Below are 22,971 nucleotides of genomic sequence, written 5' to 3'. Positions count from 1 at the left end.
TAAGTAATTTAAAATGTTGTTTTCTTTATTTAAATCTGACAGCAGGGGGAAAACTGCACAGCAAATCAAACACAAATTTAATTGTAGAGACATTATTCTCTTTGAGTGTTACTTTAATAAAGAACCAGAGCAACCAGTAACACAGAGTAAGAAACAACACACCATAACATTGAAGCAATCAGCCCCTTCAAAACAAAAACTATACAAAAATATATAAACAGGAGGTTCTGTTAGGTTGTCACTAAAGCACAGCGAGAGCTGTCTAGAAGGGAATACAAGCCCAGACACTAAACACTTCAGAAGAACTGGCCAGTATTGAGGCTCAGTTCCTGAACAATAAAAAGTAAACTCTAATATAGCACTCAAGCATTGTTACACCTGACCTAGGGGTTGCAAAGACATAACACAAGTGACCCCTCTCTTTTCCCACTCCCAGAATAAACCACACAAAACCAAAACAAATGCAGTCCAAAAGAAATGGGATTTATTAACCTAAACGAAAATAGGCTTCAGGGTGAGCAATACCTCAAACAACAAACAAAACAGCTGGGTGGTAAAACTCGCTTTACTATCCAAAATAAAAGGAAACAATACAGGTTATCTTACCTCACTCCCTAGCCAATGAACAGAAGAAAATAGGTACAAAGAAAAAGGCTACTCAGCCCTACTAAAACTGTACTGACTGCTAAATCAATACTATTATATTTCCTTCAGGGTGTGGAGATGCTCAGAGTGGCAAAATTAGCCACTTTGTCATCCAAATACGCCTCACGGTTCTCCACACCCAACAAAACAGTGTTAATTTATCTCTGGAATGTCACGGGGGCTTTCTTTAATCCAAACGGCATAATGGTAAACTGAAGGAAGGTCTGGTGTGGCAAACGCCTGAAATTTGTGATGCGTGTGTTGAAAGAGGCACCTGCCAGTAACCCTTTAGTAGATCCAGTTTTGTGACATATTTGGCAGATCCCACTCTAAACAAGGCAAAGGAAATTAATTGGGCTTTGTAGCAGCGTTTACCTTGCGATAGTCATTACAAAAGCGAGACGTTTGATCAGGATTTGGCACTGTTCGGACCTCACCAAAAGGAGGACAAAGAGCGGCCAGCATGGAGGCCAAAAGCCTTCACATGCGGTCAGAACAAAGGAACCAAGGAGACAAAGAACTACACCCCAAAACCTCCATCCTGCTTTACATCTCACTAAGGTGTGAAGTCTGACGTCACACCAACTCTAGTGCCCTATTGCCCTATTGGCTGACAACCACAGGGACCCCAGGGGGTCGGCCGCTGTGTGACTCGCGAAACCACGGCCCTGTTGACGCCGGCGTGCCAAGAAACGCTGCCACCCGCACAGGACGGACTCAAGCACATCGACCAAATTAAGAGGCTGTTGTCTGGGCAGAGGCATAGGTTTGATAGTGTAGGATATGTTTGTAATTCTTGTTAATGTGTTTTAAGTTTTGACCACAGACCGCCGAGTCGGTTGCTTTCTATATTGTTGTACTTGAGTGCTGATTCTGTAACAGTCTTTGGCCTAACCTTGGACACATTGACAAGCTCAGTAAGCGATCTATCAGTTAAAGGACCGGGGTCCCGCCGAACGACCGCCAGTTCATTCACGAGCTCCCGTGTGATGGTAACACGCTTACTGACCTTTGTGTATTGTGAGGACCAATCTCTTTCGCACGCATTCCCTGCTCCCCTCTTTGTTTCTGCTAACACACACACACATACTCCACGTGTGTCTCTTCCTTTGTTTAGCTTAGCTTTGTGTGCATTTAGGTAGTTAGGTAATAAGGCTTTGTTAATTTGCAGCATGACCACGAATGAGGCCACAAATGTCATGTTTAGCCGAATCACACAAGTATGACAGATCTTTGAGTTGTCCAGGCGCGCATTCGGAACTGAACTAGATCGTTCACACAACCCGTCCTCGTTCAGACTGTAAGGCGGTGAAACCATGGACAAACAACAAAACAAGCGCACGGTTACCTGGCAGAAACTCCCGACTAAGTGCGTTCTTGTCATAATGCTTCTTCATCTCTGACTGGCCAACCGAAAGGGAACTATGCGCTAGTTCACAGGCAGAGTGTAATCTTTCTCTAAATGAACTCGCATAATCTAAAATGTTGTGCGCAAGACCGGGCCGGTCTGCGAGCCATCACTCTCGCAGAAGTCGCAGCGGACCACGCACAGTATGCCCAAAAACGAGTTCCGCTGGACTGAAACCAAGCGACTCTTGTCTGGTTCCTCTCACGGCGAATAGGAGTAGTGGCAGGCCCTTATCCCACTCCTTATTAGACTGAGCACAGTACTTTCGAAACCAAGATTTTAATATCTGGTGGAAACGCTCCAGTGCGCCCTGACTCTGGATGATATGCACTGGACACCTGATGTTTAACGGACAGCTCAGCCATTACCTGAGCAAAAACCTTAGACATAAAGAAAGAGCCTTGGTCAGACTGGACAGCTCTGGTCATGTGGCTGCGCACATCACTGTCACTTGACCAGAGCTGACAGCTCTGGTCATGTGGCTGCGCACATCACTGTCAACATGTATTGATAACCGGACTTAGTTTTCGGCAGAGGACCGACACAGTAAATGATGACGTGTTCAAAAGGTTCACCAATTACCGGAATTGGACGTAATGGGCATGGACGAATGACTTGGTTCGGTTCTCCGGTAGTGGCAGGATCTGCAAAATCTAGCCACATCAGACTTTAAACCTGGCCAGAAGAAGTATTGAAGTACACGGTGGTACGTCTTTCTCACACCAAGATGACCGGACAAATTGTGTTCGTGGGCTAAACTCAATACTTGCAGTCGGAACTCTCACGGAACAACAATCTGCGTAACCACTTCACATTGTGATCCAGATGTCGGGGACCACACAGTGAAAGAAGACCTTGCGTTGTGAACGGTTTAAATGACTCTTCCACCTCTGTCAGATTACCCCGCAGACTTACAGTAGGCTCTGAGTGAATCAGACCCACAGCAGAAGGCTTCTTGATCTTTGGCTTTTAGCCAGACTGCAATCAGATAACCGATTTTCATGGCAGTAAAAACACTCTTGACCTTCACCCATGGCAGAGAAATCACGCCGGGAGATGTCTATGTTGAAAACCTGTAGCCATAGGGACCAGTGCATGAGGCGCTGGTTGTTGTTGCGCATACGGGACAGGAACACCAGTGGATTGTGGTCGGTATAAACCACGACCGGAATCGAGCTTGAGCCTATGCCTCGAAATGTTATAGAGATAATAACGAGGCTAGACATTCCTTCGCGATAGTGCTATAGTGTACTTGATGCTTATTGAACTTCTTGGAGAAGAAACACACTGGATGCTCAATATGGTCATTCTCCTGCAGCAGCACAGCACCAGCGCCCTGAGCACTCGTATCAACCTCGACTTTAAAGGGACGCACAAAATCAGGCGCTACCAGTACTGGCACACTGCAGAGAAGAGCTTTTGCAGATTCAAATGAGTCCTGACAATCATTTGTCCTCACGGATTTTAGGGGAGGAATCACTAAGGTAGTCAGCGGCGCCACAACACTGGCAAAGTTCTTGCAAAAACCACGGTAGTAGCCGCACATGCCCAAAAACCGGCGCAACTGCAGTCGCGTCTCCAGTACAGAAAACTCCAAAATGGGTCGCAGGGGCAGCCCTTTATCCAAACGGCATGACGGTATACTGAAGGTAGTGATCTGGTGTGGCAAACGCCACATGCGCGAGCGGTGTAGATCCAGTTTTGTGACATATTTGGCAGATCCTACTCTAACCACACAGTCATCCATGCGAGGCAAAGGAAATGAATCGGGCTTTGTAACAGCATTTACCTTGCAATAGTCATTACAAAAGCGAGACATTTGATCAGGCTTTGGCACTAACGAAGAAGGAGCACTCCACGGACTGGAGCTTGGCACAGCAAACCATTCTCTAAAAGATACTCAACCTCGGACTGCATTACCGCCCGTTTTACCGGGTTTACGCGCTATGCATGCTGCTTAATCGGTCTGTGGTCTCCCACATCTGTCATGCGTCAAAATGGTGGTCTGGGTGGGCTTATCGCCGAACAACGCATGCAGCAGGACCACGAATGAGGCCACAAATGTCATGTTTAGCCGAATCACACAAGTATGACAGATTTCCTTATAAGTTCTCCAAAATCATCGAGATGTCCAAGTGCGCACTCGCAACTGAACTAGATCGTTCACACAACCCGTCCTCGTTCACACTGGCGGTGAAACCACTGAAACTATGGGTGACGCGCATGGCTCAGACGGCACGGATTGCACTTTTACGCATCCGCGGTCAACATATCGCTTGAGCATGTTGACGTGACACACTCTGGACTTTTTCTTTCTGTCCGCCATCGTCTCTTTGGTCGACGATTGTCTTCTTCTAAGGCATACAGTTTTAATCATATTCAAATATTAAACAGTGAATATATTATTTTTTATTATATTATTATTTTCAGCTTTGACTGTGCGAGCGTAGAGCATCATTAATGTAAATAAAGTCCTGTGCTGTGTCCTGCAGTCTGCCCCTCAAAGTGTAGCTTGATCCAGGATACCACGATGGAGCCAGGTGTAAAGATATAAATCAAGTTTATTAGCTACCAGCAAATAAAAGGAAACCTGATAACACATGTTCGTCACGTAACACAGTGCCATTAATCACACACCTGACCTCAAAGGTCAGTTCTCTAAATGTAAATGTACTCATGTGCTTTCAGTAGGAGGTACATTAATGATTATTGCACACAAGAAATTAGATTTTAATAACCACCAATAACCCCCAAATGTTATGATTCTGAATTGATTAGATGTGATTGTTTAACTGCTAGTTGTTTCGGGCCATGCTGTGTTTCTATGTTGGTTCTAGCCAGTGGACAACACAGGCATGACATTCAAAAATCGAAAATCGAAAATGAATGATCGCAGAATTATATTTAGCTGCTTGAGTTTCGGGGAAAGGGAAGTTTGGGGTCCCCTGTTAAAGCTTCTGCCCCGCGACCCGACACAGGATAAGCTGTAGACGATGAATGAATGAATGAGTTTCGGGGTCTTTGAACACTGTAACTGTATTGGTGTACGAGGACTCAAGAATACAACAGAGCCTTTGACATTATTAGTACACCTGTGCTTTTAGGGGAAATGGCCGCTTTTAAATAGGCGTGTTGAATCACAGTAAATGTATCTCAACGTGCACCGCATGCTATAAACTATCTACTCCACAGCTTTCTACTGTTTTTAAAAACTATGCTTTTTACCCTGGACGGCTGATGTCATCTCGGTGCTCAGGAGCTTGCCATCCTTTTACCTCCACTTGCACTGATATCTTGAACTTCATTGCTCCATTTAGGACTTAATGCTCTGAACCACGATACTACTCGTGCTCTCAGGCGCAGGTAGCTGAGAGGAAGCAGAAGAAGGACAAGAGAGCTGGTACAACGAGAAACAAAAAAGGTTAACATCTGATCTTATATCCAGTCATAGACCTCAGGTTCTTTCCCTGTGATACACATTGCATTGTGCCAACGCCCAAATTCCGTAAACTTTCTTTAATAGGTTTCCCTTCACCTCAGGACCCCTCTGTTTCTCCTCTGTGACCAGCAGCCTCCATCACTGTCCTTATTACCAGAGGCAGAGCAGCACCTGTGCCCCACAAATTTTATCTTGATAGCATTCCCCCTCAATTACTAAAATAAATGTATAATACTGTTGGGTCAAGTATTCTTGCATTGATAAACCCTCTCTTATTTAAGGGTGTGTCCCAGCTGTTTTCAAACATGCTGTAGTGCAGCCTCTTATGAAAAAGAAAAATCTGGACCCGTGTGTTTTCTCTAACTCCAGGCCTATTTCTAAGCTATCTTATCTCTCTCTAAAGCTCTGGAGAAAGTCATTTTTATTCAGTTGCAACCATTTTTAGTTAACTAAGATATTTCATAAAAAGTTTCAGTTTGCCTTTAATTCACATTATAGTGCTGAAACAGCTCCTTTAAGTGTTTTAATGGCCTTCTTTTAACTGTTGACTCAGAGAACTTAGACCTGACCGCTGCCTTTGACACTGGATCATAGGATCCTTTCATCACGCCTTGAGCATTGTGTGGCAATAAAGGCATCACACACCCAGTCATATCTGAGTTTCTCGGTTCACTGGTTCTTTTTACAAAAAGAACTAAGCAGTTTCAAATTTTGCCACAAATTATGTATTGTATGATGGTCTATACTCTTGACTTTCACAGCTTTCGCGTTGTTGGACTGTACTTCAGTGTACTTCTAGGAGCCTTTTATGACCTTCTCCCACAACAGAAAGCAGCTATCTCCAGGTTCATGGCATGGATGTTGGTGCCACAGGCTTCATGGGGGTCTGGTTCATTAGTGTCCTTGCATGGACAGTTGAGGCAAAGTCACACCTATTGCTTACTGTAATCGGAAGTATAGATCAACCACCAGATACGAGTGTATTTGACCCTGAATCACATGTCACACCCTGATCATACAAATATGAATTTGGTCAATTAAGTAGTAAAGGGGTGATAAAAGTGAATGAATGTGTAGAAATGTTACTCGTGTTTATCAATGCAACAAATGCTGTGTTAGTGTCATAAAACAATAAAGGAGAAATAAATCAAGTCCAGGTGATTACATTTTATAGGCATGTGAACGTCAGCCACTGCACGTACTTCCCAGGAACACAAATGATCACATCTCTCTCTAGGTGCTTATAGTTTCAGAGTAACACTATTTGTACAAATACATCCGGCTGTGTGTTGTAAACTAATTCCATATCCTGTAGAAACACCATGTGACCTTTGATCTGAGTACTGTATGCCCACTATTTCATCTTTAATCCACAGATTACAGAATTATCCTCCATAAGGAGCTCAGGCTTTGAATGTGAAACAGTATGACTTCTGTCTAGAAACAAGAGACGGAAGGTAACACTGTCACTTGTCACTTTGAACCATCGTCATAACGACAACACACACAAGTTAGACATTTTCATCTTTACAGTTAATAATGAATAATTTGAGTGACTTCACACAAATCACTTCTTCTTCTTCTTCTTCTTCTTCTTCTTCTTCTTCTTCTTCTTCTTCTTCTTCTTCTTCTTCTTCTTCTTCTTCTTCTTCTTCTTCTTCTTCTTCTTCTTCTTCTTCTTCTTCTTCTTCTTCTTCTTCTTCTTCTTCTTCTTCTTCTTCTTCTTCTTCTTCTTCTTCTTCTTCTTCTACATACCAGGTTTTCTTAGGTAAAACAAGAAGACATGAAAATCAGCAGTTTGCTTCAATAGGTTTTAGAGACTTCAACAGCATTTTCATGCACATCTGAATATATCATTCAGCATTTGGGTCCTAATGTTGCACTGTTGCACGCTCTCAACCCCGGTGGTGACATACAACCCAGTGTGTGTGATGTGAAACCTCTCAGTGCTGCTGCCCTGTTCACTGATATCCTTCAGTAATCAGTATTCCCGTCACACAATTCTCCACCACTGTAAAGTTAGCCAAAATTAGGTATGATCTCATGTTCAAAGCAAATTTCACAATAAAACCCTTCGTGATTACTATAGGGTTGGGGTTAGGTTTAGGGTTGTTGTTAGGGTTAGGGTTACGTTCAGTCTTGTAAGATGCGGCCCCTCCCAACTTGGACTGCTCCAGTTTTTGTTCAATCTGATTGGCTCAGCCTGACCCTCGGCCAGGTCACTGACTTTCCTCTGAAGTTACACAGAGAAAATGAAAAAATGTTGAAATGAAAAAAAGGTGGTGGAGATGAGAAAGAAATGGGTGGCGTGGATAATTTAAGTAGCTGAAAAAAAAGTCTTGTGTAAATTAACAATGCACTCTCAGATTAATATTTAGGCTATCATGAGTATATGCCATATCTTATATACACTGTGCAAAAGCTTGTTTGATTCTGTAGTCAGTTATATAACTACTATTGCAAAGGCATGATTAAAAAAATGTGAGTATAACAATGATAGACCCTATTTAATTCTCATTTTCATTTTTGGGAACAAGAGACATTAGATACGGAAGAGGAAAATTGCATGTACTTAATTACAAAATGACCTCCAGACCCCCCTGCCTAAACAGGACCCCCACACATCTCAAATGCTGCTGATGCCCCATACATAGACTGTGTTATCGTTACTATTATTGGATTATTCTTACTGATGCATTCAAGTGTTAACACCATCCTAATCTCACAGCTACTCAAGGTGGAGCACATTTCATCAACAGAAATGTCTCATATTTCATAAGATGGTCACATGGATCTGTAATGTAGATGAAAACAGATGGAAATGGTCAAGTACATCAAAATGATAACCTTGGTCTTTTACCCCTTTTATTTTGAAGCTATAACTGTATATCCGGTCTCGTCCTGTGTTTCTCCGTCCGCCTTGACGTCGCCCCGTTTAAACGTTCTCCCTGCTCTCATTCCGTCAGTGTTGCTTCATCACTCCCGTCCACCTGTCACCGCGACCGTTGACACAAGACACCTATAGTCGGAAAGCAAACATGGCAAGCAGCTTCTCCAGAATCCTGTCCTCCAAACGCCAGGTCGGGATCTTGTCGTTGGTGGGGGGCTCTGTAACGGCTGGATATCTGCTCCACCGGGAACATGTTAGTGCCGGAGTGCCTATGCGCAGGAGCTACCCCGCCAGGTAAGGTTACCGCTCTCCCGCCGGCCTGTTTGTCCGTTACATTTATAAGCGCATCATATGTCGTTGCGTTCATTGAGAAGCTCTGATAACCAGTGATAATTTCATCGAAGCAAATTAGGAATAATTAGGCTATTCAATTAATTTAACGTTCATTGTAAAAGACGAGCTGTGAAACATCATAGTCATTTTAACATTTACCTTGCCACCTAATTCTACGACCCTAACAATCTAAATAACCTTGACATCAGCATGCAGTCTATATTATATTTTTAACTCACTGCTATTTACACTGTGGGACTATGACTGCTGCCTCTAAACGCCCCGTTATCTCTGACATTGCGTCTCTTGTTCAATATCAAAGGCGTTTTATTGGATTCAAGACATGTGTTTTAATTCTTTTTCAGAATTGAGGCAGAAAAAGCATATATATATATCAAAAACCTACTATTAAAATAGTCAGGCCTATTGGAAATGTCGTAGCAACAATGGGTTAAATCACATATAAGATGTCAAAGGGAGAGGGGAGAAAACAGTGGGTTTGCCTCTTGTCCTGTTACATACATGACATACTGATGAATGTGGACGGGTCTGAATAAAACTAGTCAGAGAGGCTGGGGGACGTGTAGAGGCTACGTGTTTAACTACATGCCGCATTATAAAGGAGTGCATATTTAAAGATAAATACCATCTTATCTTCTGCTCACGTAGCCTATAAACCGTGCCTAAGGTGTTTTGCATAACGGTGTCACTGAAACAGCACCTACAGTGTAAAGAGTCTCTCCACAGAATGTAATGCATTACTTGACAACAGTTAGGTTATAAAGGTTGTGGAAGAAGCAATTATTATATATAACATATATATTACTTAAGTAAAAGTAGCAATACCATAATGACAAACTGTTGCAAATGAAGTAGATTATACCATTGAATCTTCTTAGCATCTGAATATCGTCAAGATATAGATCATTTTAACAACTGTATATTCTGATGGGTAGGTTAATTTATAACGATACACTTTTCATACACTGCTCACATGTTTTACAAAGAAATGAAATGTAAAGTAGCATACAATGGAAATTCTCAAGCAAGTACATACAATGTGTACTTAATACTTGTGTAAAGGTACTAAGTTCCATTCCACCGCTGACTATCAATGTCTTGACATTGGTTTGGAGATTATTCTGTGGGCTCAGTCATTACTCGGTCTGTTTCAGTAGCCAGAGTCACACATTATCATAATCTAACATCATAGCCTGAATCCTGCCAGCCTGTATCATTGGAGCACATTCAGTGCGATGATACTAATCTCAATCTGGACCCACACATGTGTATTTGGATGCCAGTGTATTTCTGCCTTTAAAAATGTAAAATTAACACTGTGGCTCGTGGATTCCAAAAGACCACACTCACTCAATAGATTATATCACGTTTTTGTTGTCTCTGTGAGTAAAGTGAATCTAGCAGCCACGCATATTAACCAGTATTTGGCTGGCGCGGTCTAACCCTGGTTGTGCTGTTGCTTAGGGATTGGGCCTTTTTGTATTTCCCATCTCCCTCATTTCCTCTCATCCCGCTACTGGTGCTATCTAACAAACGCAAACATGCCCCAGAACCTGACACTTGGCAGATAGCAGAAAACAGGAACCCATATGTTAGTCCGTGCTGCTTCTACAATTTGAGTCTTTGTCATGCCAAACCTATTTTCATTCCATTCTTAGCATTAAAAGGGTATTTTGTTTTGGATGAAAGTCTGTCTTTGACAGCTGATTATTTTTGTTTCCATACTAGTTTGCCTCAAAGCCTAAATGATCACTTTTAAAATGGAGGTGAACTATTCATCAGCCTTATTTTACCCAAACAACATAAATCAACAATAAATGAATGGCACTTTTGACCTCTTAATGTGAAACACTGTACAGTAGTTCTGCCTGTCAATCTGCCATTTTACAACCTTGAGTCATAAGATTTGTCTTCAACATACGGTATGTTATTTAGTTTGTATAATTAGTCACAATGTTCCAATGTATCCTACACTGTTATCACCTTTAATAAAAACCAGTAGGTCCAACCAAGGTCGCAGGTTTAAACCCCAGTTACCTGTGTACGTGCCGTTTGGAAGTGTCCTTAAGTGACTAACTCACTCTGCACCTGCTCCAAGGGCACGGCTCCATGGTTACCTTGTACCGAAACTCTCTCAAAGATCAGTGCAACACTATGTTATCTTGAATTTTGTATTTGTGCAGTGCGGAGTTCCCTGACCTGCGCAAACACAACAACTGCATGGCCTCTAACCTGACACCCGCCATCTATGCCAAGCTTTGTGATAAGACCACACCCAACGGCTACACGCTGGACGAGGCCATTCAGACGGGTGTGGACAACCCTGGGCACCCCTTCATCAAGACTGTTGGCATGGTGGCAGGAGATGAGGAGACTTATGAGGTCAGACATCATTGTACTTTTTCAAATGCACACATGCAAGCACCTCGGTGTTCACAAGATAGGGTTGGCACATCTCCATGTGTATTCTACAAGAGTCTTGGTTGACCACAGCCCCTCCAGGCCACGAGTTGGAGTCTTCAGTCACACGGACAACTTTGACGTGTAAACTGCAGACAAATGCATATTAGATAATATTGCTGCAAAGTGGTATTTTTATTGACGTATGAATGTTTGTTTGCTGAACCCAACTTTCTTTTACTGTGAAGTGGTATACAGCATAATGTTTAACCGGCGCCAAGAGGAGAAAAACATTTATTCATCAGAAATGATTGGGAAACGTTTTTAGGGAAAAAATGCAACCACCACCCATCCTCCCTGTTTCAAAGGAATGAGTAATACAGCACAGGAGAGGGAGCGTTTAAGGCTAGGACACCTCTTTTGGGATCTCTCAGTCTCTATCTATAATGAGGGTCTATATTTAAACAGTTTACTTTCTTCAGAGGCCACAGAGATAACTAGGACTTCTCCTAGTCAGTATGTTTTTTTTTAAATTCTGATATTAACTATTAACAAGTCACCAATCAGCAGTAGTGTTAAAGTTGCAGGTCAAGGCACGGTAAAGGATGAGTTGGCAGGTTGCATGGCAGACTACATTTTTGTGAATAGAATACAAATTTGTAATCATGTGAATATGTGTAATATAAGAGTCATCATAACTCCCTGCTTTTTTTTTTTCTTTTTTTTTTTAACATGTGTGTGGGTTCGGGTTCCTGTGTGGAGTTTGCATGTTCTCCCAGTGTGAGCGTGGGTTCTCCGGGTTCCTCCCACAGTCCAAAGACATGCAGGATGGGGATAAGTTCATCAATGACCCTAAATTGCCCGTAGTTGTGAATGTGTCTCTTTTTTCAACTTATCATGTGGGTGTGGTATTACTACTACTAAGTGCACAAACGTGCAGCGTGTGGTAACCTACACAGTGTATACAAAGAGTTGTGATAATACAGTGAAAATGTCTAAAGACTTGTATCACTCTAGTACAAGGAACAAGACCCAAATGCACAACCACACTGAGTCGGGAGAGCGTTAGAAAAACCTTTAATTGCAAAATGATCGGTACACGGAAGGCAGTCAGCGGAGCAAACAAATCCAACTGGGGATTAGGCAAAAGAGTAGCTGAACGAGAAACGAGGAACAAACAAGGCAATGCTGGAAAGCTTCCTCTCAAGGAATTAAAACAATTTGGCAGGAGAGTGAGTTGAAGACACCGGCCAAATCCCAATGTCCCCCCTCGTGTGAGGGCTCACTCACAGACTTTTTGCGCCCTTTATGCCCACTTTCCACTTGCCCTGAGGGAATTACCCACAGTTCATAGCGCTGCGAGGTGAAACACGGGGTTACCAGGGGAAGCCCTGAGGAATAAAAAAAAAAGGGGGACAAAGAGGACGGCGCATGTGTGGAATATTAAATTTAAGCAGAAACTTTAACATTAGCGATTTAATATGGAGCGTAAAACACTTGAAATCATAGGAATGTCATCATAGGTTACACACCTGGCTAATCATCAACCAGTTATTTTAATTTAGCTTATTAAAGCTGTTTTAACTGAAACAAGTAAATCAATTATTTGACAGGTACGCCTGGTCTGGGATGATAAGAGTCTGGAAGACGTTCAGATCAGGCTGTAAAACGTGAAATAAAAACCAACACTTCTCGATAATATGTTTTGTGTAAAAAGTAAAGTGACATGCCGAGTGCTGTCCCATTTATATTTAACATTTCAAGCCCTCACAGCCGCTCACACTCAACCACTTACCAGGTGACGTCAGGGTTCACATACCTAATAGGCCTGCAGGATATGATGAAAATCTGGGATATTGAAGTGTGCATTATAGTTATACAGTTCCTATGTCTTTCTGCTAACATATATATTGCATATCCTGTGCTTCCATGAATAAAAAAATGAAATAATTCTTTCTAGCATACTTTTATTGAACAAATTGCACATGAATTGCCAACCAGACAAAACAGTAATTTAAATGTCAAAGACATTATTACCATAAGTAATGAAAGTTTATGTCCTCTCCTCCTTTTCCATTTTCTTCTTAACTCAACAAAAACATGTCTTACATTTATGTGACATTGAGCAACAACAGTTTTAACTTGAAGGCATTCGCTGTAGGTTACATACAAAACAACAGCCAGGGGAAGTATTCTGTAAAGCATCCTCCTCTGCCTGCGTGGTTGTGAAGATAATGTCAGGTGTCACATTTTAAGTCCAGATTGTACTATGGAGTATGTAGTAATGCATAAAAAGTATCATATTTTTTTCATTTCTGGGTCTGTTCCAGGTATTTGCAGCCCTGCTGGACCCTATCATCAAAGAGAGGCACAACGGCTACGACCCCTGCACTATGAAGCACCCCACCGACCTGGATGCAAGCAAGGTAATCCTCTCACTGACAACACCGAGCTTCTTCTTGCCAGAGAACTCAAACCAGTGATATGCAAAATATTTGCCAAAATGTTTCACCTGCTTTTCCTTCAGATCCATTCAGGCAACTTCGACCCTCGTTACGTGCTGTCATCAAGGGTGAGAACGGGCCGCAGTATCCGAGGGCTGAGCCTGCCGCCCGCCTGCACCAGGGCGGAGCGCAGGGAGGTGGAGAGGGTGGTGGTGGACGCCCTCGCTGGTCTGAAGGACGACCTGGCGGGAAAGTACTACAGTCTCACCCAGATGACAGACATTGAACAGCAGCAGCTCATTGATGTGAGTGATGCAGAATTTTAGATTTCACAATAATTCATTTTTTTCAGTGTTAATAAAGAAAACACAGAGGTTACATTTATTAAAGGCACTCTCAAAATTCATACAATGTAAGCCGTGCAAAGGAGAAAAAAAAACAATGGCTATATATTGAGAAATGTGTTTTGTTTTTGTAGAAAGAGAATCTTTTTCACAGATGCAATGGCTTAGTACAAGTTTAATCACATTAAGAACTGAATGTCTAATGAATTATAACACCAGAACAGTTTACTATTTCATGTAACTAAACTGTGTTGCATATCAGTCAAGTAAATTGCACATATGCATCTTATAATCAGTCATTTTAATACAGGAGCAGCCGTGGATATACATGATCTGCTAGGGTCCACAGAAAAACTGAAAAATACACACGGCAACAAACTGCAAAGTCAAAATAATGCAGAGTGCACGCTTCTGATTCCCAATAAGTTTACTTAAGTTTAAAAAAAACTTTTTGTAAAGGTATGGTTATTATGTTTAACCAAACTTTGGATGTGTTTGCAACTCACTACAAGCTGAGAAAAACACAATAAAGAGCAGAAAATGTTATCCCGTTATAAGAAATGGGTGTGGGTCAAGCCCGCCATAGTATTTTTCACCTACCCATGACAAAGATTGACCAAAATAATGAATTCTGGTCTCACATCCTTTCTTCTGTCTCTCTGTGACAACTTTGTCCAATGCAAGTTGGTACTTGCATTGGCAAGTTGGTAAGTTGAGTATAAAATGTCTGTTCTCTGTATTTACAATAGGACCACTTCCTGTTTGACAAGCCTGTGTCACCCCTCCTGACGTGCGCAGGCATGGCTCGAGATTGGCCAGATGCCCGTGGTATCTGGTGAGTAATATGAGTCCGGCTGATTGAGCAAAGTAGTTTAATTGAGGCATGACAGGCAGGTTAGCACTACATTATACATACAAAACCCCCCCACAAAAATACGCCTTATGTGACCTCAGAGATGGTGACTCCAAGTTAATAAATAAGTAAATACATTTCCTGTCTCTTTTCTTGGATTGTTTAAAAAATTAGGATCACTAGAGGAGAGGGAAATATAGTATAATGTCTTCAATTTATGAATGTAAGATACACTGAATCTTGTTACATGTTACCAAGCGAGATCATGTACCAATTAAAAAGTGAAGGTCCCAGGATTGACCCTTGTTGAACACCGTGGAAGAGTTTTGTTTCAACAGCCGGAAAATTTCAAATGGAAACCTCAGAGCTCCTATCCTGTAACTATGAAGGATGGAGCCTACCAGACCAAGGGAATCTGAGTCTTTGAATTACAAAATACAAATGGCTGTACTGTTGGTTGTTTTAGTGGAGGTGAGATAAGAACACGCTTAAAAGAGGCAGGGTAATGGCATGCCTCCTTTAAGAGTATAGCTGGTATTATTAGAACATTTTCGATACTGATACCTTGTCTTCGGATTTCCACATTGCTGAGCTGTACTGGAGGCGTATTAGCAATGCGGCAAATGCTCCCTCAGCCCTGAGTTTCATCTTGTGCCCAGGAATAAACCAATGCAATGTGTCAGCCAGCCAAAATCAATCAGCAGCCTTCCCCTGCCAGCCTCACCAGCCTCCCTCTCCTTTATAATCCACCTTCACTTCATCCCTTCATAGTCTTTTCTTTCAGCTCCACTGGCAGCTTGCTCTTTCTCTCTCTGGCTCTGGGAATTCAGTCTGTATCTTACCTAACTACATTTGTGCTTACTCAGGTCTCCCTTGAAAATTAGATCTTAATGTTAATGTTAGCTCAAGTGTTATATGTGACAAGTAAATTATTTTTACCTGCTATGGGCAGTAGATAAAAAAAAATCAGGGATTTTTGTCATTAGGGGTTTTATTCTGAAGACCATGAATGTCTGTACCATGTAATCCATCCAGTAGTACTATAATAGGACCAATTAATTCATCTCTATTAATAGATTGGTCTCATATGCATTCCTGTTCAAGCAGGATTTGGTTGATTGCAGATAAACAGTCCCATGTGGAGAGCAAAAAAGGCAGAACTCATTGGATGATATACAATATCAGAGTCTGACAGGGATTTATCTTTTTATTGAGTTTAAAATTAGCTTCTAAACTGGCTACTGTGAAAGAATCCAGCTGTACATGTCATCAGAAAAGGCCCGGATAGTCTTGGCCCAGATATCGTTACCAGAACCCTAGAAATATATCCTGTCACCAGACCCATCAGACTCATAGCTGATGGGTTCTGAGATTAACAATGGATAAACAAATCTACTGATATCACCATCCACAGAGTCCCATCACTATTGGGCTAAAGACAGGAAAGTAAATGCATCACTCTCTGCACACTTACTCATCTATTGACTTGTGTAAATTATTTATAGAAATAAAAATGGAAGTGAAAAAGATGCTTTCCTTGCCGGTTTTCTCAATTGCCATCACACTGATCTGAGTTTGAAGGTTTCCATCCAACAGATTTTACTTTACGTTATTTTTTTAAGACATCTCGTTTATTATATGTATGCCATAAATTATTACCCAATTACAAGGGTGTGTTAGCACAGTGCAGCCCTGCAGACCACTCTGTGAAACACAAAGCTCAATGACCGGCAGCAGAAACAGGCTTTAACCTCAGTGACTGATGGTTAATGACCTTCTCTCTAGTCACCAATATCATATGACTTCCTGAATAGAGAAAATCTTATCCTACACACCTTCTCCCAATAGGCTTCCCAAATATGACTGATGTATTGATTCAGTCTGTTGCTCCTTGATAGCTATGACAGGGCAAACACAGAGGACAAATAAAGTTCCCCTACGGGGATCAATACTGTGTAACTCAATATAACAAATCTCTCTGTGTAGGCACAACAATGAGAAGACGTTCTTGGTTTGGGTCAATGAGGAGGATCACACCAGGGTCATCTCCATGGAGAAGGGAGGCAACATGAAGAGAGTCTTTGAGAGGTTCTGCAATGGCCTCAAGGAGGTAAAGCTGTGTTTGTGTGTGTCTGTGGGCTGTTTAAGAGGAGAAGAGAGCAAGACTATCGCTTGGATTGGGAAAGAGAGGACTGCACTTTTAATTATCTTAAGAGTTTTTCAGTTTGATCCGTATGCATCATGTTTCCAATGCATCTCAGGATCTCACATATAAACAAGGAGTACAGTGTATTACCACCAACCAGTTTGCTGTACACAGAAGGCCATACACTTGTGGAGTTATTTCACAGCAGTCGTGTCATGATTTAACCATGTTACTGGATCATAGTGGACCATCATGCACTTATAAAAAATAAAACCTGCAGACAGATACTTTCCAAAGTAAACATGGCTGCGCAAACAAAAAGGATTTATCTAAGTGGTCAAAGTTCCCCATTAGAGAAAAACGACAAGCAATGCAACATCTGTTGTAACTGCACTGTTGCACACTGAGTGTGTGATAAAACACCTCGGAACACGATCAGTTAACACCAACACTATGCTAGTGTTTGTTTCAGTCCACACCCAGCAGAGTTCCTTCAACAGTCCTATAAGTCAACAACTCCCCCTGCTTTTTTTCTGAAGAATTTCAAATCAAAAGCTACTAACAGTATCTACACACCCATCAAACTTAGCAGAGGTCAGATATGATAGGAGTGTGATAAACCCATGGTGTTGTAACTGATTCCGTCTGCCTCTCTCTAAGGTGGAGCGTCTGATCCAGGAGAGAGGCTGGGAGTTCATGTGGAACGAGAAGCTCGGTTACATCCTCACCTGTCCCTCCAACCTGGGCACAGGGCTCAGGGCCGGGGTCCACGTCAAACTACCCCTGCTTAGCAAGGTAACACAATAGTTGGAATAGAATGAATGTAGTTTGACACTCATACTTCATTTGATAATGGGGGATCTTTTGTGTTACTATTCTATTTGTATCACTCATTAAAAAAACACAGAAGTATACATTATTGATACAATTGCGCTATTTAGTATTTTCTCCAGAATAGATGAGAATTGGAAAAGCGGTTGAGTTCTTTTTGCTCATGTTTTATTACATTATTTGGACATTTTGAATCCACATGCATGTCAACTCCAAGATTTTGACTGTGTATGGATATTACAACATGCCAAATAAGTTATTCTGCATTGCATCTGTTTTCCTAAACTTTGAAAATTAGGTTTATACTGCCAAAGAACATTTTCAGAAATGTTAAGGGTCATTTCTCCCTGGAAATTAGCTGTTTATAAGATTGTTTTTCATTAAATGTTGGTTGGTTGTGAACTCAAAATGTCTGAATAATACCTGGAAGTAAAAAAGTATAATAGAAAATGTAGTAAGATAGAGATTAAAGTGCTTTAAAACAGTATAGAATAACTGCTCTCCCCCCCCCACCTCAAGGATCCCCGCCTCAGTAAGATCCTGAATAACCTGCGCCTGCAGAAGCGAGGGACCGGTGGCGTGGACACCGCGGCTGTGGGCGGGGTGTTTGACATCTCCAACCTGGACCGCCTGGGTCTGTCTGAGGTAGGGGAACCTCTGTATGAACACACAGAGATGGTGGTTGCTTCTTAGCCAAAAGAGATATCGCTGACAATCAGGGATTTGCAGGAACATTTCATGCTTAATCACTAAATCCTTCTTATATATAAAAAAAGAAATGTGCATATTTTTTGCATTTCAGCGTTGTCAGTGCAGCATTTACAATATTATGTGACCTTGGAGACATTAGTCATGTATCAGACAGGAATGTTTTGTATCGACGACTTTGTGAAGCACAAATAGAAACCAATGTACGGCACAAACCGGTAAAATGGCTGTTTTTCAGACCTAATGGAGGTAAAGCTGTTTTTCACAAAGGCGAGAGGAGAGGAAGAAGAGAGGCGTGTTCTTGTCCAGGCTGTACATGAAGTTTGTCTTTGTTATGTCCTTGTTCATGCTGTCATGCCTGACACGGTCATACGGTACAAAGGAGCTGTTCTCTATTGTTGTGGGCCTTTGGTCGCTTGTTTTGGTCTGATTACATGGAAAGTCAGTGGAGATGGCTCTTCACTATTTCAGGGTTACATAACTTTGAGATGTGACACTCTGTGATTGATTGAACACAGACTGCCCAAATAAATCCAGGACTTTTACATAGAGAGGTTTAAGAGCTGCGAGCTAAAGTGGAGCGTTGCGTCCGTCTGACTCCAACATCCACTTCGGTTTTCTTGAGAGCACTCAGGAGAGAGGCACTCATGATGGCAGGGACAGATGAAGCAGGAGCAGCTGCAGTAAAGTGCAACAGGTCAATAATAAGAAGTTTCCCATCAGAGCTGACACAGTATCCTGGAAACACAGAGAAATAGCTCTTTCAGGATTGTCTTTTCATGAGTGTGGAACTTTTGTCTCCTCCCTCTGGCAGTGAGAGTAATTACACAAACACTGCCAGCACTGCTTATGACTTGCCAGAAATAAAGGCTTTATCAGCATTGTATGAACTTATTTGGCAAGGGCTTGAATCTAACTGACCTTCATTTTTATGTTAAAGGCCCAGCAGCCATATGTCACTGTTCAAATTAAATTAAATGACTTCTGAAAAGCAAAACATACAACCTATCCCATCCTTGCTAGGTTAACTTAGCTCCATCTTGTCTCTCCTCTGTCTCCTGCCGGTCTCTTGACTCTCTTTTATGCCGTTTGGTCTAGCAGGGTGGGCGGGGATCGTTTTAAGGGCTGGTGCTCTAAGTCCAATACCCACGCTTCATTTTTCAGTGTTGACGAGTGTTCTGTCATAAGTGGTCCACTAATAAACACAAAAATAAAAGACTAAACTTTAGTAAAATTCATGGGAGCTACCGGAGCATAAACATGCACCGCCATATGTTGATTTATAATTATTATGAAACTAAGAAGCGTTGTGTTTTCGTTTGCTTATTGTCTGCTCTGCGATAAATCCTACACATTGAGAAGATATAAAAGATACTCTGCTTTGAAACATCACTTGCATCCGCAAAAATTGTTGGAAAGCACTAAAATGCGATGTGTCCCTCTCTCAGGTCCAGCTGGTGCAGACAGTGGTTGACGGCGTCAACTACCTAATCGAGTGTGAGAAAAGACTGGAGAAAGGCCAGGACATCAAGGTTCCCGCACCACTTAAACAATTCAAATAATCACTCATCCCTCCCCCCTCCACACAACCCTTTGGGCACACATGTGCACAAACACCCCGCTCTGTGCCCATAGATATTATAAATATCTATATCTAATCACCCGTCCCTGCCCTACAGTATACCTTTCTATAATATAATCTACATATATTCTACGCAGCTATCTATCCCGCTAAACCAAACCAGTGTCCCAGAAAACTGCTTTGGGCTTTAGTGTGTTTCAGATGCACTTTTTGTCTTTAAAGTCATGGTAGCAAACATTAATGAATGATGTGCAAACTGGAGGGTGTTGCAGCGGACCAAAGGTGGTGTATGTTTGCCCGCCTGCATGGCCAAACAGTATCTATGGCTCTGCTCCCAAAGCATTCCTAAGCCCACCGCACCTCGCTTTACCTCACCTTGGTCCCGACCAGCCACATGCCCTACACTCAGCCTAGCTCCATCCCTTCATTCCTGTGTGTTGATTGCTCATCCCTATTATCATCTGCTTGTATTGCCCATCCATGTGTGCTCTACTTTCCCCCGTGGATTGTGTGTATTTTCCTTTCACCATTTTGAATGGTTTTGAATGTAGATTTACAGCGTAAGACTGGAGAGACCGCTGTCCTCTTGAGGGTATGTATGTCAGATGACACACTGGTTTCATAATGTAATGTTATTATAACACACACTGGCCGGGCTGGGTTCTGTACTGTAAGCTACTGAAGCAATATCATTCCAGCTCATCATGAATGTCACACTGTAATGTCTTTTATTAAAGAAATCATCTATTTAACAATAGCTCTACTGTCTGTCTCTCATTTGTTGATAGAGCTTCTGTATACCTTTTTTTATCATAAACCAGATGTCATTTTTTGATATCCAGGAGCATTTTGCCAGGGTTGGAGCCCAGGCTTTAAGTAACCATAGTAACCAAGCTGGAGGAGTGTGATTGTGATCAGCTCAGTTGTATTATGTGACAAAGTTTAGTCGGAGACGTAACAAAATGGTATTATGCTTGAAAGTCTGGTACTCAGGGTTCCTGTTTTCACACAGAGCCGAGACCTTTAAATAAAAGGATAAGTCAGGTGATATTCTATTTTTTGGGTCATCAACAAATAGCATGAAAAGACCAAATCCAACAATTAACTTATTTGTCTCCAAAGCCTCATATCAAGTCAAGTCAAGAATGCTTTATTGTCAGTATATGAATACAGTGAAATTTCATGAATCACCCTGTCCGTACATATAGAGCATACAAGTAGACAGACCAGATATACATTATTCCTCTGTGCCATAGAGCTCCATTGTTCTCTGAAAACGATTTTAAAAATCGACAAGACGCACTGTTGCACTTGTTGACATGTTTTTTCATTACCATGAATACTAGTGAGCGAAACGTCTACGGCTTAAATTAGCCATGGATTGGCAGCAGGCCCCAGCTGTTTCAGGTAATTGTTAGAGCTCAACCATTAGAAATTCATCAATTCAAAAGTAATTTAAATTGATTAATCGTATCAGCTATTTCTCAAGCAAAAATGGCAAAAAAAAAAAAAATCCAGGTTCCAGGTTCTGAAATGTGAAAGTTTCCTGCTGTTCTTTGTCATATATGACAGTAAATTGGGTAATTTAAGGTTTAGACTATAACACCTTGTATGACTGTAAAGTGTCCTAAAGTGTCCCATTAATACAATCAATGATTATTATTATTATTGTTATAGCAAATTAAGCACATTGCAGCCTCTCAGAAACTGAATGCAAATTTTCCACTATTGTTTAGCATTTTATAGACCAAACAATTAATAAAGCAGGTTAATCAATAATGAAAAATATGTGTCCAGCTTTCGTTTCAAAGCTTGTGCAAAGAAGCCAGTGTTTTCTCTGCGGTAGAGTATATAACAAGTGCTTTGTCCCAAGTGTGTGAATAGATTCTTATTGTCTCCAGTGATGAAACAGGCAGACCATTTTTCCAGTGTTTTGGTCTGGAGACTGACAGCACAACAAGGCGTTCAGTGTAATGATGAGACGCAGCTGAGACGCCAAGTGTTGGTGTTGCGATGTCCTGAATACATCCTCCTCCCTTTCCACCCTCCCTTGTATCTCTCACATGTCACAAGCATAATGCTCTCCTCCTCCTTGTTCCAGATATGACTGAGGAGCAAGCGGGTTGCCGTGGCAACCCCTGCACAGAGGCATTGGAGGCTCTGATTTGAGAGGGATGGGGCTTTGTGGGGAAACGGAAAGTAAATCTCTAAAGAGTGCTGCAGAGCGCACATTCCTGGGATAAAATGGTGGTTGAATAGTGACAGCAATACAGACACGGACTGTGGGCTGAAATGATGATGAAACTGCTTTGCTGTATTTAGTGTCAGGTGTAAAGGTGGTATGATGAGATGCCAACGGGTGTCCAATCAGTGACCTTGAAACAGTAGAGGTGTTTCACAAAATGTCGTGCAATGCAGTACTGTTAACAACGCCATTGACATTGACACTCACACATTTAACCTTCACGGAAGAATTAAGGAAGGGAAAGGGTTGATTTCCATCTAATTCTGTCGTTCCCATCTCCGCTGTTAGTTTACAGTAAATGGTGGCTGGTCTGGAAGAATGACAGCTCTGCTAGAAAGGATTAGCATTGCTCACAATCTGTGGAGCTGCAAGGCTAAGCCACTGAGACTTTCTGAGGTCCTGCTGAAAGACACTGGCCTGTTTAGGAAGCAAAGTTTATAATAGTGAATACTATTATTTCACACTGAAACACATGTTTTTAGATATAGTGGAGCTTTATTTGGATTGAAGATCCATCAGTGCATAAATAATCATGTAAACTTGGAATTACACACTAAACACTTCAGAATGTGATTTTCTTATACACTGTACGTTCAACAGGGCAGATAAATAATACATAATGAATGCACATATGAAGACTTCACTATATGGTCAGTTATTTCAATAGTTTATTTTGTATGTG

The 22,971-nt window shown here is 41.7% G+C and overlaps 1 protein-coding gene across 1 annotated transcript; it reads left to right on the top strand.

The window, feature by feature from the left end:
* The first annotated feature begins 8,457 nt into the window (after nucleotides 1-8,457).
* On the top strand, nucleotides 8,458-20,801 carry LOC311018087 (creatine kinase U-type, mitochondrial-like). The gene is made up of 9 exons (XM_084016866.1): nucleotides 8,458-8,676; nucleotides 10,920-11,118; nucleotides 13,467-13,562; nucleotides 13,664-13,885; nucleotides 14,674-14,759; nucleotides 16,764-16,887; nucleotides 17,584-17,718; nucleotides 18,274-18,399; nucleotides 19,911-20,801. The coding sequence occupies exons 1-9, from the start codon at nucleotides 8,531-8,533 to the stop codon at nucleotides 20,022-20,024; spliced, it is 1,248 nt and encodes a 415-aa protein (XP_083872992.1). The 5' UTR covers nucleotides 8,458-8,530; the 3' UTR covers nucleotides 20,025-20,801.
* Nucleotides 20,802-22,971: the final 2,170 nt, after the last annotated feature.

The sequence above is a fragment of the Eutrigla gurnardus genome (assembly GCF_963514095.1).
Source record: "Eutrigla gurnardus genome assembly, chromosome: 9".
NCBI classification, from domain to species: domain Eukaryota; kingdom Metazoa; phylum Chordata; class Actinopteri; order Perciformes; family Triglidae; genus Eutrigla; species Eutrigla gurnardus.
Note: the sequence above shows the minus strand (reverse complement) of the source record. Positions and strands in the feature narration are given on the sequence as shown.